Below are 17,754 nucleotides of genomic sequence, written 5' to 3'. Positions count from 1 at the left end.
CGATTGAGGCAATCCCAAGCCTCGCCGTGGCCACCATCAGCATCATCGTCCTCGACTTGCTCTTCCTGCAAGCGGAATCGAACCGCCGCGCTCGAAATCGTCTCCGACGAGCTCTTCTTCCCCGACGCCGGGAGCGAGCAATCCCGGCGATGTCGACGACCATTGACCTCGCCATCAAGCCTTGCGTGCTCCTGGTGAGCGTATGATTCTCGTCGCATGCCTAGCCAGCTCGATTGCATCCCGTAACCTCGCCGCACCAACCGTCTATGAGCACCGCCGTCGGACATCGACACCGCCATCGCTCCGGTGACCATCGAGTAGCGGCGCCGCCACTATTAGGTTCGCCTCGTTCCCCTGAATCCAATGAGCACACGCACAGCCCCTCGAAAACCCTCCATCGCCGGCGTTATCCTTGATTGGCCGCCGGTGGTAGCCATGGTTACCACGTCGTCGCCACTGTAGCAGCCAACGTGGCCTGAGGCCCACCAGTCAGTGTCCCTGCGGGTAGTTTAGCCAGGTGTGTTTAGCCATTTCTTTTAAATTCAAATTCTATTAATATCTGAAACTTTGCAAATTTATAGAAAATTCATAAAAACTAGGAAAATCTATATGAGATATCAAAATTCATATAAAAGTAAACTCTATCCAATAAAAATACAAAATGAAATTTTTATTTTTAATTAAAATTTAATTATTAAAACTTGTTAATTAAGTCTTTCCTTTTTGTTCTAAATTCAATTTAAATTCAATAAGTAATTAAGATTTTCTAAATTAAATAAAAACCAGTAAGAAATTAAAGAAAACACTAAAACTAATTTTATTTTATCATTATTTTATTAAATCCTTTTTAGAAGGATTTAAAACTCTAATTAACAATTGTCTTAATTGTTAATTCTTGAAAATTAATAAAATACCAAATCCAATATTATTTTTATTTCAATGTTATTAATAACTTCAAATTTATTAATGAAGTTATTAATCCAAAAACTATATGGTGATTAGGAAACCCTAATTCCATGTTGCATAAAGAACACAACCTCATAATTTTATGTGAAACCCTAAAACCCTAATTTAATTATGAACCAAACCCTAGCTCCATTACTTCATATGAACCCTAATTTATTTTCAAACCTAAACCCTAGTTTATAACATGTGATCATGTTACTTCATTAGTAGTCATAGATCCATAATTAGTGGCTAAATGCTTACCAAGTTTACATAAAATATAGGAACCCTATCACTAATTAATTGATATTTTATGTTCTCATCCAAATCAAACCAAGGTGATCAAGTAGGGTCAACTAAGTTTAAACCCTAGTTACTATCCTCCAAAGCATCAACATTAGTTATCCATACTAAGCATCACACCATTGTGATGAATCCTAATAGCAACCATACCTACTATTTTGTATTACATACCCATGTTCCATTAAACACTACTAGTGTTAGATACTTATGAACCATCGTACCTAGGATCCAACTATTCTTTACTTAGTGAATTCAAAAGCAAACCTTAGAAAACCTCAACCTTAATTGTAATACTTCTTATTACTTAAGAAGTATGTTCTTCAAAAGTTATTCTTTTGAAGTAAACAAGGAATCATCATCAATCCTGTCGAATAGGACCTATAGCCAATAGCCAGCTATCACCAACAAGGTATACCGACCTTGATAGAAACCATGTTTAATGAATTTCATAAGATGTTCTTCCAATCTTGACTAGATCCATCTAAATCTGACTCTAGAAACTATTTTAGAAGCCATAGTAAACCATAGAACTCCACAACCCTAATTATCATACTTATTATTTATTAAAGAACATGTTCTTCAAAAGTTATTATTTTGAAGTATATAATAAGTAATCATTAATCATGCCATATAGTGCTAAAACCAACAACTATTCATTACATGTTAAGATTATACCAAATGCTATTGTTGTGTGCTAGTAATTTATTGTTATGATATATTGCATCACTTGTTTATGATACCAAGCAACCAACCTTCAATAAGAACCTTGTTTGTGAATCATTATAAAAGTGCAACACACCCTGAAACAAATCATTTCAACTCACTAATCCTAAATCATCGGGGTTAGATCATGCTTAGAGCGATTACATCTCATACTCATGCATTATTGCATCTTTGCCAATCTTTTAAACATCGTCCTTACCGGACGATGATGTTATTTCGGAATTTGGAGTTATTGCGTATCGAAGACCTTGCCTGCATAATCTTGCAGTCAAGAAAGGCAAGTTCATCGCTTGCTCATGGCATTTGAGTATTTTTACCAAATTACTTCCAAAGTACTATACTTATCACTCTTGCATGAAAAACAAAAGTACTATTTTCATAACTATGAATATGACTATGTGGTGGGCAATGGAACCATGGTATGTGTTGATATGGTGGAGGTTCCATTGAAATGGGTTTATATCCATCTAGGATTAACAACAAATGTCGTCCAATGATTCTTGTGCCGTAAAACTCGTGTTAACCATAAGATTTGGAGTGGGACGGAGTAGTCAATTGTATTTCCACCTCTTGTACATCAACAGATGCGCTTACCGTAGTCACTTGAATCCCGAGGCACAAGAGGAGTGGTTGGGGAGCCCTAAGTCCCCACGGTAATGTGGTCTATGATGGGTTGCAATGACCGGTGAAGGTATCGGGCCAGGATGCCTGATAGTAGTTGAGGTCGGATGGCATCCTATGGAGAACCCAAGGTCGGAATTGCAACAAAGGGGTGGGTGTGCGAGGTAGCGGAGGAATATAAATTGACTAGAACCTTACTCTTGGCCTCACACCAAAGAAAGTGTGGACGAGCCTGCAACTCGGTTGGCAACAAGGATAAGATCTCTTATGGGTAAAGCAACACACCTCTGCAGAGTGTAATGAATCGTGACCTGTCACTCCCTATTCCGGGTTATGAAACTGTGAACGCTGCCGGAAAGGAACTCCATGAAGTTCTAGTAAACCGGTGAAGGCTGACGGACATAGTTTTTCTGAATAAAAGCAACCTTTTGAAGAAATGGTTATGAAAACCTGCATTGGTATTGGACTTTCTGGTCTAATGTTGTAGCTAGTGCATTAAACACCTTTTTCCTATAATGAACTTGTTGAGTACGCTCGTACTCATCCCACTCTTAAATCCCCTTCTTAGATATGGAGGAATCGAAGGAGGATCTACAGTGCAACTCGAAGACCGAGGAGTCAACAACTACTTCAAGGGACAGGAACCTGTCAGAAGAGTCAAACACCATATCCGACAAGGATAAAACCTAGGTTAGCAATAGAAAGGAACTGGTTTCCTAAACCTAGCTCCTATTTAGCTAGAATCTATTCATAGCCTCTATATCTAGTTAAATACTCTACAAATAGAGTTCGTGATAAGACTAGACTACGAGTCGTTCTTCTGGAGTTTATTTGCAGTTTTACTTCATTGTAAAGTAGGAGGCTGTGTGGATCTTTTGTAAGAGTTAGTGTTGTAATTCTATAGACATGCCTTGGACCCGCATATGTTTCTGTTGTACCACTCTGAGCGATATAATACTAGTGGAACGGTGTTTCATTGGTGTTATATCAGACTTGCATACTACACCATGCAGTGGTATGTCGGGTCACCACAAACGCCATGACCGGCTAGGGAAACCTACGACCCCGCACTCGACTGGTTCGTGCGCGCGTAGAACGGTTACAGGGTCTGGATATCGATCAACGCATGGCGTCGTCAACCTTGCCACGGCGCGGGCCGTCTAGAGCGAGGCGTACCTGGAGGTTGCCAGGAACAAAGCCACGGAGAGTATTTCGTTGAGGAGTTGCTCGAGTTTCCACCACACTTCTGGTTCCTTTTCCCCGTTTATTACAATCTCGTGCATTAGGTCTGTAACATAATGTGAGGGGATTCTCAGTAAGAGGAAGATTACAGCCATTCGATAGTTGGCTTGGTTGCAAAAGATTGTTATGACAATAACATAGCACTACATAGGTAAATTATGAGTTCAGCTGTTAAATATTTTTCACTGAAGACCTTGTGCAGTTTATTGAACTTCTGAAAATATTACTATAGCCGGAGATCTCGGCTGTTCGAAGACAGATTTACTGTTATTTGTCTTGAACATATTTACTGCAGTGAAAAAGACCTCTTTAAAAAAACAGCACGGTTGATCAAGCTTTATGAATAAAACAGTACAAATGTTCATCTCCTCTTATATGAATTGGCAGTCTATTTTTCAAATTGTTGGTTTCTGATAATACTTTTGCATCAATTGCTATCTTATTGGCACCATCATTGAATCATATTTATTGATTTTGTTTCATAAGATGAATTGAGATTTCAATTGTAATTTGTGTGTGTTGGACAAAGTTAATAGATTTGAAGAGAACCGACTCATGACTTGGTTCCAATGTAGGTAGTCCGTAATAGCAAGCAGAAGCTGCAAACAAGTTGAATGGATGCCCATTCTTCTTCATATTCTAAGCGCTCATATGCATAGTTTGGGAAAATTGTGGGGGACAACAGTGATATAATAATTAACAAAAAGTGATATAATAATTAACACATTGGTTTTAGGTTCTACAATACAAAGTGAGGTGATGCTAGCACAGAAAAAATTTCAGGCCAACATACGAGGAGGAAGTAAGTTTGACAGAAAAGGAGAGGGGAGGGTGGCGCCAGCGAGCACGGAAATAGGCCAGGGAGAAGGAACGGGGGTGTATCCTTGCCGGTGAAAAGTAGGAGGCCACGCATGGGTGGAAGGTGTCATACTATGCCGAAGTTCTCTTGAGGATTAGTGGGAGGACCAAGGTAACGAGTTAACGGAGTTTTCTTGAGGTGAGTGGTATAGTAAGGTTGGAGCGAGTCGGGTGTTAGGATTGTTGATTTGCGTGTAAGAGTTTCCAAACAGCTATATATATGAGTTTGACCACCATCAATAATGCTGAAAAGAGAAGTGTCAACACAAATGGTTTGTAAAGCGTTTGAGTATTTGTATTTTCCCGATGCAACGCACGGGCACTTTTACTAGTAATAGCCTAAATGCGTGGCCTTACTATCTCGGCCCGTTATTACTACTGCAATGTCTCAAAAAACAATTGCAAAAAGGCTTGTTACTTCGAGCCCATGGTGTGTTAATAATGGCTTGTTAGCACGGCCCGGCCTGGTTATCGCAGTCGGCCCGTTACTACCAGCCCGTAAATACCGGCCCGTAAACAACATCCGGCCTCGTTATCTTAGTTGAGCCGTTACTTTCATCATGTCAAACCCGGAGTGTCAAATAGCTGCCGTTTGTGGCGGCCTTACATATAAATAATACATAAACACTCAAAAATAATTACATACACAATAATTACATAACTGTGCATCAATTTACATTCGATCTTAAGTTCATCCTGCATACTCGCACCATCAATATAACAGTTCAGCTCCTCCAAAATAATACCCTCCGGTTCATAATAATTGACTCTAATATGGATGTATCTAGACACATTTTAGTTCTAGATACATCCATATTGAAGTCAATTAATATGGATCAGAGGGCAGTTTAGCTTGCACCAAAGCAAGACAACCAGCCCAAAATACAATTCAACTGTCCACCATAGCACCACCAGTTAACCATGTTTACTCGTGCACGGACCTGCTAAATGTTTCAAGCTTTGCCTCAAGGGCAGCCTGCCTCTCTCTCGATTCATGTACCTTTCTGTTAAGCTCCAACAGATTAGCACTCTGGGAGTCGACAAGATCTTGAAGGTCCACTTTTCCCCTCCGCTCTGTCTCCAGTAAATCAGCAAGGGTGCTCATATTTGATCGCGTGGGTCTATGCTCGAGTCCCACATTCTGAAGAAACATAGGTTTATTTTCTCTCTTACCAAGGACATCAGATAAAACCAGGGTCTCATTCTTTTGCTCTCCATATGGTGTAGGTTGAGACATCTCTTCTTCAATCTCAGTCTTGTTTAGCAATAAAGATAGAAGACAGATTGGTGTTAGATGAAACAATGTATAAACTTCGTTTCAGCGATAACTCAATAAATGCTTACTCACCAGAACACGTTGTACTTCAGAGGAGTAGCAGTCGTCCTTGCTGCGGTGTGTCTCCCTGAACAGATCCACAGGACTTGATTCTTTACCCATGTACGAGTCTTCCTGAAAGTAAACACATACGTGCAGCCAACTTATAGGTTCTATAAAGGATTTTGTGAATCACCAATAATGTGTGTGATGTTATGTGTTGATGTGCAAGTTAATCACTATTTATAGCAGTTCGATGCAGAGCATCTATATTGTAGAAAGAATCTGCAAACTTTAGCACAAACTTAGTATTCAATCTCATTACCCAACCATGTTGGACAAGAATGTCCTACATGCCCTGTAATGTGTAACTCTTGAAGACAGTTATGTGGCCGAAGGTACTGAAGAACCATTGCTCCCACATCAGCCTCGATATTCCATCCCCACTATAATTTTAACTTGTGCAAATGTTTTTTATCAAACAACTTAACTTCGGCTGCTTCTTCTTTTGTACTTATTCTCTCAAGGTTATAAATACCAAGCTCCCTTAGCTCCATTAGATCGATCACCAAGCTGTTTTAGCTCAAAACCATTATTTTCTCTGTGAACTTCAAATTTTCTTAATTCTTGTAAGAATTGTAGTTTTCCCACGTTAGAAATAACAGAGTGAAGTTCATCATTATTAGTAAGAAAATGACGCAGTTTCGAAAGGTTGCTCATGTCCCTAGGTAAATCAAGACAACCATGCCATTCTTCTAGATGCAGAATGCGTAAGTGGTAAAATCTAGAAAGAGTAGCTGGTAGAAGCATTTCACTACGAGACATGGTCCCTAGCCTTAGGTACCTCAGATGTACAAGTTCTGGAAAATTGTGTAACATGGCCTCTAATTGGCAAGAGGATATTTAATAGTATTATCTAGGAAAAATAACATATAGTAGCCTCCTCTCGTCTGTTCTCGTGATCGAGCATCGAGCGAGAGAGGTAGTAGCGGCGGCGTGACCTAGGAAGCGGGAGCTGGGTCAGGCAGGCAAACGACGGAGGAGGTCGAGCAATCGCCGGGTGATAGGCAGTCAGTGCGGCGTATTCTCCAGTGAGAAGCCAGCAGCAGGGTGCGAGCGGCTGCATAGCTGAACGACGGGATGTCTCCTCCCTTGGCGGCGCAGCTGCCAAGATGGACAAGAAGGAGAAAAGCCATACTTTTTTTTTGATTTTTTTTTCACTTTTATAGAACACTTGTGTGATTTGATGAATTTGTGAAAGTTGAAGTGTTACATAGATTTGTCTGATGTTGCGCAACAAGATGTCCCATGGCTGCCTTAATAACTCTACGCTACATGGAGCAAGGAATATTTAGGGCATCTCTAATAGGGCGGTGTAAATGGACGTTGAGCGAGAGTTTGCATTCGCATAGTCGAAAAATGCGTCTGAAATCAGGCCTAGCGGCCCGACGCATAGTGGCTGAGTTATCCGCGGATACGCGAACGCGGCCCAAATATGCGATTCGGATGCGTCTCTATGAACGCTGCTCGGTCGCGCCGCGTGACCGCTCGCGTCTAGGCGGACCCGGCTCGATACGTCTTCTCAGAGGCGCCAGTACTGGCGACGAGGCGTCGCTTCGTCAGTCTACGCCACGTTAACGACGATGGCTCACCTGCCGAGCAGCCGCCGCCCACCTCTGTTAACAAAGTTAATGGCGCTTCCACGCGTGCCGCGCCCCACGGCTGCCTCCGGCGTATATAAAGAGGAGTGCACGCTCGACTGTCTCTCATCTCATCTCCTCCCACACAAACCCTAGATGCCGCACAACCTCCACCGTAGCGCCACTCACCACAAGCCCGCGAGGGAATCCATGGCTAGTCCATGTGGTCCACGAGGAGGTCGAGGCTGCGGGCGAGGCTGCGGGTGCGGGCGCCGGGCCACCATGCTAGAGCATCATCACCCCACCGCTTGTCGTTGCATGCGCCGTCATCGTCTTCGGAGGAGGCGAGGTGCTTCGAGTTCATCCTTCGCATCGACTAGGACCCCCTCGACATCAAGCGGCTGCCGGACAAGTTCGCTGAGTTCATCATGGCGCCGAGCCGGTCAAGGTGCAGTTGCGGGAAGCTAGATGTGGCTTCTGTGGGTGGCCTGTCGAGGTCGGGCAGGGCAAGATATACCTGCACACCGGGTGGGATAAGTCCGCCCGCGCTCAAAACCTCGAGGCTGGCTGCCTGCTCATCTTCCTCTACGAAGGCGACAACGAGATGATCGTCAAGGTGTTCGACAAGACATCCTACCGTAGGCACTACTACACGGATGAGTCCGGCGAGGACATCGACAGCTAGTGATGTTCGATTGTTCTTTCTTTGCATCGAAGATGGCCATCGGCCAGTTGAAGCCACTAGTGGAGGTTTCTAGATGCTCTTCATGCACATATAAGCATGGTTCAAAAAAGCGTACGCCTAGGTACGCTTAAGCGCGCTTAAGCGCTGAGCGGTTGTCTTCCGCTTCGCTTTTGGCCTAAGCGTTCGATTAAGCGAGACAGGGAATCTGGTTGTGTTTTGTGCTAGAATCTCCTCTATGCGAGTGTTGGTGTGTTGCCTGTGTTGCTCTGCTCCTTGCTCGACGCATTGATGGTGATTAGGTCTTGCTTAGCTGCTTGCTACTCCTCTACTGCTTAGCTGCTTGCTACTCCAGTAAAGCTTAGCTGCTTGTTTGTGTTTGTTACATTGTTTGCTTAGCTGCTTGTGTGTTTATAAGAAATTGGAGCAAAACCGAGGCTAACCAAGGTATTAATCCCCGTATTCCTTAGAAATGTAGCATTACATGCTTAGGATACAAATTTACAGCATATTATAGGGGTATATGTGCCCATCTTGGTTTCCCTGTTTCATGTTCGTACAATTTTAGCCTGAGCACTTAAGCGGCGCTTAAGCTCGCTTAAGCAGCAGTTCCTCTAAGCAGTGCCTCACCGCTCGCTTAGCGCCTAGCGCTTTTTTGAACCTTGCATATAAGAATATAGGCTCACAGAACCCAGCTTGATTTTCTAGTTTGGGCGACTAGGTGTTTGAGAGTGTTCTATCTTGGCAGCGAAAGAACTAAACTAGCGAGTCCAACACTAGTTAGATCTTGTTATTTTGCAATTTTGAAACCATGTTCCAAACTATATAGTTGTTTGCGTAATATTTCTATCTATAATTAAATGAAAAAAGAAAAAAACTGGTAAAACTATTTATGTGTCCGCATGTTGTAGGCACCTAGGCCAGGCGGAAACGGACGCACGGTAAAAAAAAAACGACAATTTTCGTGTTCACGGAGCGACGCAAACAGACGTGCGCAACTACTTTCAGCGTCCGATAGATGTTGCCCCATTGGAGATACCCTTAGAAGTACGGTGTGCCTGTGTTTAAGTTAACTAAGATTTTCTTAAGTCTCCGTCACCTCATTTCCGCAGAAAAGTGCAATTACACTTTTTGAACAAAAACGTGCAATTTTTTTCGTAAGTTTAAACTGGGTGGAGTTTTGCCATTGCGACCAAACGGCATTAAAGCTTCATTATCAATATTTTCTAGGTTTTTTATATTTAAATATGTTCCAAAAAGAATTTGTAGTATGCAATTAGGTTTACAATCATATTGTTTAGACTATTTTAGATTTTGTACCATTTTTATTTTTGAAGTTCGCCCGACCTCAAAACTTTTCCGTCATTCGCCACTCCTGCAGCAACACGCGGAGTATTGTCAGTTAGTTTACAAGCGGAGACTCCAGCAGTTACACAGCAAAAGGAAAAGAAAATAAAATGAATGGAGTATGTTCAATACAGAGCACGTTCCTTTATTGTCTGTCTTATATACATTTTCTGTAGGCCAAAAAATGGGTAACAATTTCTTATCCTAATGCTGCTTCCAAAATCCTGACATCTACAAAGATCAACCTCGAGCTGGTATTTACAGGGATCAGCTCATGATGCTTTCATGCAATGGTTCTGTATCATCATAACTCAGCAAGGCAAACTTCACATGCAATCCAATCTTTCCCCCTTCCTTCACAAGTTTGGCAGCAGTCACCAGCCAGTGCCCAGGAACATCATGGGGCCCCTTCACCACCTCCGACATATCGACGAACTTCAGGAGCTTTCTCGACTGAAGTGGGACGGGTGGGCCGTCAGGGTAAACACCTGAATTCAGCTGTGCCGGCTCATGTTTCTGGGGAGGCTGCACATTGCGGTGCGTGAAAGGGGAGCTCAGGGTTGTGCTTATTGTTGTAAGGAAGCTCCCCTTTTGAGATGCTGCTGGGGATCGGATCCACTCAGATTTGTGTACGGTACAGTTTGGGATGTGCGTGTAGTGGAGCCGAAGATGGAGAACCTTCCTTGCCCAGGTTCCCTTTGTGAAGAGTTGGGCACCAGTGACGATGAAAACTCCACCAGAAACTCTCCTACTCCACTCAGGGTTATACTTTACAGCAGATGTAGCAACGCATGCGTAACTATTCCACTGGATGGCCTCAATGTACCCTGGGTCAGTGTCTTGTGACTCACGCCACTCCGATATCAAAGATGTCGTCGAGTCTCCAAGCATGCTTGGGACACTAGAGAGGTGCTGGACATGGATGGCCAACCGATTGCACTTCCTACCCTCAAGATACAACCGAAGGCCGACTACAGGCTTCTGGGCAGTTGACACCTGGAACAATAAAAATACATGTTGGTTATTAGATGGAAGCCGGACTTTAGGCAAAAGTAGAACTCCTTCAATTCTAACATTCTAGACAGATAACTTTGATCTATTAAGTCTCTACAGTAGCAAGCATACAATGGGAACTTCATAAGCGGTACCTGAGAAGTGCTAACCCGAAGTTTGGGGCCAAGGAATCTGAACTGCAATGAAGGGTAGGAGCCTTTTCTCTTCTGAGGTCCAAGGACAAGCTCATTGAAGATAGGTGCCCATTGTAGAGGCACTTGAAACTCCAAGAAATGTTGTAACTCGTGAAGATCAGGTTTATCTGAGAGATAAATGAGCTTTGTGAAAATTGACTTAATCAAGTAGCATTCTTCCCTCAAAAGCAAAAACAAAAAAAAAAGCATTCTGAGCTAGATCTTTCAATGAAGTTAACAATACAGTTAATCTGAGAAAAACAAATTATAGGGTGAGAGTTGGAGTTGGTAAGGCAAAATGCAAATTAATTTCAAGCAAAAGTGCTGTCTCCACGACTTACAGCGAAGATATAAATTGATGGCATGGCTGAGGTAACCACTACCAGGGATGCCGGTAAGAAGAGAGGTGATAGGAACAAATTTGAACATTATAGCATCAGGATTCTTCGGAACTGTTTGTAGCCACCTAGAGTGACTGGGTATACGCACATCTCCACCCCTTTTCGAACATGTAATCGTCAGGCCCTGTTTGGTGAATAAGTTTATGTTCCAGCATGCAGATAACTTGAGAGTCAACTGGGACAGTAAGATAGGAAAAACTTACATCCTTGGTAGATGATTCTGAGTAGCTGGAAAGATGCAAGTTATTAGGCTGCTGTATTATCCTGACAAAAACATCAGGCACCTATAATGATAACAATCAGGTTAGTTAATATATTCATACAACATATTTCAACATGGGGCTGACTGCCTCAGGATAAGAATATTTATACCTTGCTCTTGCCATCCTTAGTTTTACGATGTATAGGGGAGAGATTTTTCCCATCAGAGAATAGAAAATCGCCAAGATCTTCCAGATGTAGCTTAAGGTCAGCAGATGAAATAGTTGAGGAATGACTTTGTTTAACACATATGACATCCTGACCTCCAACTGCTATTTCAACAATTATGTGTGTCCCATAAGTTCTGATAAACCTGAAAAAATCATAAGATGAGAAATTAGTAGGTACATGTAAGGTGTTGTACGTATACTGCAAATTGAAGTAGTGGATGCAGTTCATAGAACTTGCCATATTAATATATCTAGTTAACTGATGGAAAAGATATAAAGCCCCCAAAATATCCTAAAATCTTCACCCAGAAAATATAACGCCCCCAAAATATCCTAAAATCTTCACCCAGAAGGCCGTTAGTGTAGGAGTCATGAACCTCACAAGTCACAACCAAACAAAAAAAATGTAGCAATTCATTCTTTTTTGGAACATGCATCAGACTGCGTGTCATTTGTATTAGATAGGGCACTGATACAAAAGGTAGTAATTCATGATATGTTGTAGGTAGTTCAACAGACACACAAACAAGGCACCTAATGAAGTTAATCCAATCTAAACATAGTTAATTGGTTTATAGTTGCCGAAGTGTCTTACCATGACAAAGCTACAGGATCCCACTTGGATGGAACATCATTTTTTACTTCGTCGCGAAGAACCAATGGAGAAGCTTTTAGGTTCAGGTTGAACAATGAAATGAAATAGCCATCGAAAGCGAGATGCTTAGTATCTTTGGCATCTGTCAGCCAAGCTCCCGTTAAATCGAAAAGTGTGTTGAAATACCCCGAAGGCACTTTCCCTTGGACTGAAGATTTCTGATTAAGTAATTCTGACATCTGTCAAGAAAACCAAAATGTGATTACTACAAACTGATCCAGTTAAGATAGAGTGCAATAGCTGCATTCATCATGGTAATATAAGCCACCACAGTTTTTGACCAAACAAGTAGAAGGCACATCAAGAAACGCCATGGCTCTAGTTCTAAATCATCAAGGGGAAGTGGACTTGTTGGCATGTCCCTAGTGGCTAGTGTACAATTGAATATACTTGCATCCGTTCATCAACTAAAGCTGTCATTCATCTTCAAAAACAAGAAGGTTCTACACATTTAAGAGGCCGCATGGGCCAGAGAAACGCTGTCATCATGCATCACTAGTCTCGTTTAAAGACGCATCCGAAGGTCCACAATATTCTGTCACAGTAATACAATATCAATGCATTACCACTTCCATGACAGGGAATAGCTTTTCTCATGCCACACTTACTACCTAGCTAAACTTCACTCAGAAATATGTAAAGGGCAGTTTATCCTTCAGCCTTGAACAAAACTCCCAGTGCCGCACTGATCCTTTTCAGGCCACTGCTGGGTGCGATGGACACAACGCCTCCACAGTCATTCTATTGCTTTCTTGAGGGGGGAACTGGTCGTCTGCCAGTTGGTTATCCGTAAGCGCTCCCGCGAGGTCGTGTGTTCTAGCTCCAGGCTCCGCGCCATTGGTGCCTAGAGCTCCCCCTGTCTTACTATATTGGTGCAGAGGGTCCTCCCTCCTGCTCTTGTTTTTAATTTCTTTCTTGAGCCATGGATAACCTAGGTGAGCTGGATGATTGAAAGCGCTGAACATTTTGAGTTTGTCAAACAAAATGGAACTAGACTTGAAGCAGGCATGAACAAGAACTTGCTAGCATGGAATCCCAATTCAATTAAGAGGATTAGCTAGTAATTAGAAACTGAATTTCACGCAAAGTGCCAGAGTCTCCTCCCTCCTGCTGTTCTCTATTTTTGTATTGCCTTCTTGAGACATAGAAAAACTAGGTGAGCTGACGTGGATGATTGCAAGCGCTGAACATTTTGAGTGTCAAACAAAATGCTACTAGATTTGACAACCATGAAAAAGAATACGCTAGCTTGGAATCCCAATTCAATTCAGAGGAGTAGCTAGTAAGTAGTAACTGAATTTGGCACGATACCTCCGATCTCTTTGCGGGAGTTTTTATGACTTTTCTCTCAAGTGTCTACTATATTTGTAAGCATCTGGGTTGCAGTGTTTTTAACACGCGATCCAATAACAGGAGGAGAAGAGAAGAGGAAGGGGCAACGACGCCCAATCCCCCAAATCCGCAAACAAAACATTGGCTGCACTGCACGGCACGGCAACACACAGCAAGCTGGAACAAGCAAAGACCGATCGCGTCACGCGCGGGGAGAGGGGCACCTGGTTAAACTCGAGGACGTCGGAGCGGAAGCGTATGCGGTCGCCCTTGTCGATGCCGACGTCGCGCGGCACCCCGCGCAGAACCGCGCCGCCCCCTCCCGGTACGGAGACATCCCTCGCCCCTGCTTCGCAGAGATCGACGAGCCGCCGGCGGATCTTGGCGAATCGCAGGCGGAAGTCAGACGTGAGGTCGAAGCCCGCGCCCAGAGCACGCGCCACCTCCTCTCCCACCTCCATCCCCTCTCTCCTTCACTTCCCTTTCCTTACACGCACGCGCGTGCGCGCTCAGCACAGGTAGGCGACAACAGGACAGCTAGAGCCTCCTATCCTCCTTGTGGCGCATGCGTTTCTCGTACCGTGATGCGGATGCCTCCTCGGAGCGGAGAAGGGGAAGAGGAGGAAGAAGAAGAAGAAGAATTGGTAGGAAGGTTTGACTATGGAAAAAGGGCGCAGGAAATAAGGAGTAAGGGGTTTGGTGGGAGTGGGAGTGGGACTATGGCCAATGGGCCACACGGAAATGTAACGGAAGGGCCAGGCCAACAGAAAGGGGAAAGCGGTGGGGACTGGGGGAGGCAGAGTCTGAGACGGCGCCGTGGTCTTCGTGTCGGGTCGGTGGACAAAGCAGGAGAATTCACACATCAGGTATCTCCGACGGTCCCACGCAAACAGAAACCGAGTCATCCTTTGCATCGGTCCGTAGATAAAAAATACGGAGTACTAAATCTACTCCCAGCCTTGCAGCCCAACAATGCTACACCTACGGAAGAATATTACGGGATAGATTTACGGACTGGTCGTGCCATCACCCAATTGGTCCAGGCTGAAACAGTTGCTCCGCAGATTCAGGAGACGATGAATCAGAATCAGCCACGTCCATCCGTAAGCAAGTTTCCGTAACAAACTGTCCGTAAACATAGCATTATTGCTAACAGCCTGATGGAAAATGTTTAGCCTGTTTGCGATGATGCAAACGTGTTTCAAATTTATGCGTTTGACACGCACCTCGCTGCGCGGGTCCTCTGCTGCGTCTAATATGGCGTGCTCGTGAGTGGTACAGAAGCCACTTTCATTCCTACCACTCCCAAATCGTATTCGGGTGGAGGTAAAAACCCTACCAAGCCATCATCACCTTAGCTGCGGAACCTACCATAGATGAGGCCGCCCCACCGTACCTGCCGTCGAAGAGACCACCCTCATGGCAGGCTCAAAGCGGGTCGAAGGCGGTGGTGCCAAAAGTCCAAAACAGCTGCTGCCGGTCATCATCAGCAATCGCAATGAAAAATCCATCAAATAAGATGGGCCTACGTGAAAAAAGAGACACACAATTTATGCGTCGCGATCGACCATGTCCTTAGCCACCCGAAGAGCGACACATGCTTTATTGGAGTTGCAAGGGCATGAGCATCGTCATCTGATGCCTCTGGCCATGGAGTATTTCAAGGCCAAGTGGAAGAAGGGATTCCACATGGTCCATTCTTGGAACCGGTTGAAGGACGCTCCCGAGCGGAAGATACGCTATATGGCCTACAAGGAAGCCCTCTAGAATGGCACCTTATGCGGGCTGAGCCCGTGTGGGTTGCCGGTCTCACGAATTGACCCTATGGAGTGTGATTGCAAAGGGGATTCGCGGGGAGGTGAACGAACACGAAGAACATGATACAAACACACACACACAAATCGGTTATCCTCGTTGGCACGAACCACCAACTCGATAGAATTGCAAGACAAAGACCAAACGGTAGAATCTCTCGCAAAAGATGGACAAATCCAAATAGAATCCCAAAGAGTAAAAGATCAATTGAGAATAGAGTTGCAAAGCAAGAGATTCTCAATAGATAGAATTACTAGAATGGAAAAGATCCGGATAAAGAGGGATACAATAGATTGGAGGGGGTTTCCCTAATTCAAAAAGGGATAATAGAGACATAAGCCAAGTCCATCTAAACATCAACTCTCTCTCATGAAGGTGGGGGTAGGTGTCTATTTATAGGTAAGGGGTCGAAGGGGTAAGTTACAAGCCAAAGGCTGAAATCTGGCTGAAACTCGACAGGGCGGAAGTACCGGCCCTTGGGGCGGTAGTTCCGGCCGGGCGGTAGTACCGACCAACTACCGGTCTACTTCTGCAAATGACCTCCTTGCTTGCAGTAGTGTCCAGGGGCGTCTTGGCGCAATTCCGTAAGTAGAGCGAAACTTGGGTGGTAGTATCGGCGGGCGGAAGTTTCGGTGGTGGCGGGCGAAGTTCCGGCTGCAGCTCCTTCAGCGTGAGCATCTTCGGCCTTGGACGGTGTTGTGGGTATACTTCATAGGTGTACCATCGACAGTGGCTAGATCTGGCAATCCTGGGTGGGCCACAGATGGTGATGGTGGAATATGGCCCATCGGGCAGGCCAGTTGCTGTTGATAAAGATGGAGGAAGTCCAGCCCAGGAACAAGGAGCCGGATCCACCGACCTACTCTGGAAGTCGGATCCGGCCTGGCCCATCAGGGGTAGCCGGATCTAGTGCGGCGTAAGTGATAAGGGCTAAGCCCTAGGGGAGGCCCGATCTTCACGGATTTGGGTGGAATTCGTGGGGAAGGTGGTAGACCACGAAGAACACGAAGGGGGATCAGAGATACAAACTCACACACACACACACAAATCGGTTTGTCCTCGTTGGCCCGAACCACCAACTCGATAGAAGTTGCAGAAAAAGATCTTTCGGTAGAAGTCCCGCAAAAAGATCGACGAATCGAATCCTAGAGATCTAGAAGGGTGAAAAGACCAAGGTTGATCGAAGTGCAAGCAAAAGACCCAAAGGTAGAAGTGCAAGCAAAAGATCAACGATTGTTAGAAGTCACCAAAGAGATCACAAGGATTCGACAAGGAGATTGCGTGGTACAAGATCTAGGATCTATGGTAGGTGACATAGGCATCCCAAATGGGCCTGCCGAAGATAGTACCCGGGGTTTACTGAAGGCCCACTACCCGAAGAATAAGAAGATTCGGAAGCCCAAGATATTATTAAGGAAAGCTAGAGTTGTAATAGGAGGCATTATTTGTAATCTTGCGGGATGAGTTAGAAACCGTCCCGGACTCTGTAACTTGTACAACACGAATCCCTCGGCTCCGCCTCCTATATAAGGGGGAGTCGAGGGACGAAGAAAGCATCGAATCATTATTTCTCAAACCCTAGTTTCATAATCGTCGAGTACTTTTCGGCTGAAACCTTCGAGATCTACTTGCCCTCTACTTCCAACTAAACCCTAGTCTACAACCCGTAGGCATTGACAAGTTAATACCTTGTCAATTGGCGCCGTCTGTGGGAATTAGAGGCGTCAAGGATCTGGTCTCGATGGCACGTTCAAGATCATCGACTTCATCAACTGCAAGCAACGCAATGGATCGAGGTAAATAGATCGCTACTGGTCTTGTTGATTTTGTTCCTCACCCGCCCTCCCGTTTGGATGCATATGCGTATCTGGAGGAGCCTATGGAGATGACGTTCGGAAGATTTCACTTTCGCGTCGAGAAAGAGGGATCGTATCGTGTCGAAATTCCGATTTTGTCGGGATCGTCGGCGGTCGATTCCGATTTTTCAAGATATACATCGTCAACCGAATCAGGAGAGGAAGAAACTTCATCGTCACGCTTCATCAGCACCAGGGCAAGAGAAAAACTTGCCAAGATCTTCAGCGACATGTCGTTTGAGTCATCTGCGGACTCCTATATAAGCGATGGCTCAAGCAGTGTCGACAGCTACGACTTCATCGACAAATCTACTACAGTGGGCAAGGTCTTCACCAATCTTCATGATGGTGTCACCAAACCCAGCATAGATCTGAAAACAAAATATCATCAGATTTATGTC

At 44.3% G+C, this 17,754-nt stretch overlaps 1 protein-coding gene across 1 annotated transcript; it reads right to left on the bottom strand.

Moving 5' to 3' along the window:
* Positions 1-9,758: 9,758 nt before the first annotated feature.
* LOC127325960 (MACPF domain-containing protein At1g14780) lies at positions 9,759-14,392 on the bottom strand. The gene is made up of 7 exons (XM_051352774.2): positions 13,907-14,392; positions 12,291-12,529; positions 11,637-11,838; positions 11,468-11,548; positions 11,205-11,388; positions 10,825-10,991; positions 9,759-10,672 (listed from the first exon to the last, which is right to left on the bottom strand). Exons 1-7 carry the CDS (start codon positions 14,141-14,143, stop codon positions 9,944-9,946), a joined length of 1,839 nt encoding a protein of 612 aa, XP_051208734.1. The 5' UTR covers positions 14,144-14,392; the 3' UTR covers positions 9,759-9,943.
* Between the last annotated feature and the right edge of the window lie 3,362 nt (positions 14,393-17,754).

Source organism: Lolium perenne, chromosome 6 (genome assembly GCF_019359855.2).
Source record: "Lolium perenne isolate Kyuss_39 chromosome 6, Kyuss_2.0, whole genome shotgun sequence".
NCBI classification, from domain to species: domain Eukaryota; kingdom Viridiplantae; phylum Streptophyta; class Magnoliopsida; order Poales; family Poaceae; genus Lolium; species Lolium perenne.
The sequence above is the reverse complement of the archived record's forward strand: the minus strand, read 5'-3'. Positions and strand labels throughout refer to the sequence as shown.

Bases quoted from the DNA above. Each gene is read 5' to 3' on its own strand.
- LOC127325960 (XM_051352774.2), bottom strand. From the start codon at position 14,143: ATGGAGGTGGGAGAGGAGGTGGCGCGTGCTCTGGGCGCGGGCTTCGAC. The intron at 10,992-11,204 runs GTAAGTCGTGGA...TTTATCTCTCAG, and splicing joins CATCAATTTATATCTTCGCT to ATAAACCTGATCTTCACGAG. The intron at 10,673-10,824 runs GTACCGCTTATG...TTATTGTTCCAG, and splicing joins TTCGGGTTAGCACTTCTCAG to GTGTCAACTGCCCAGAAGCC.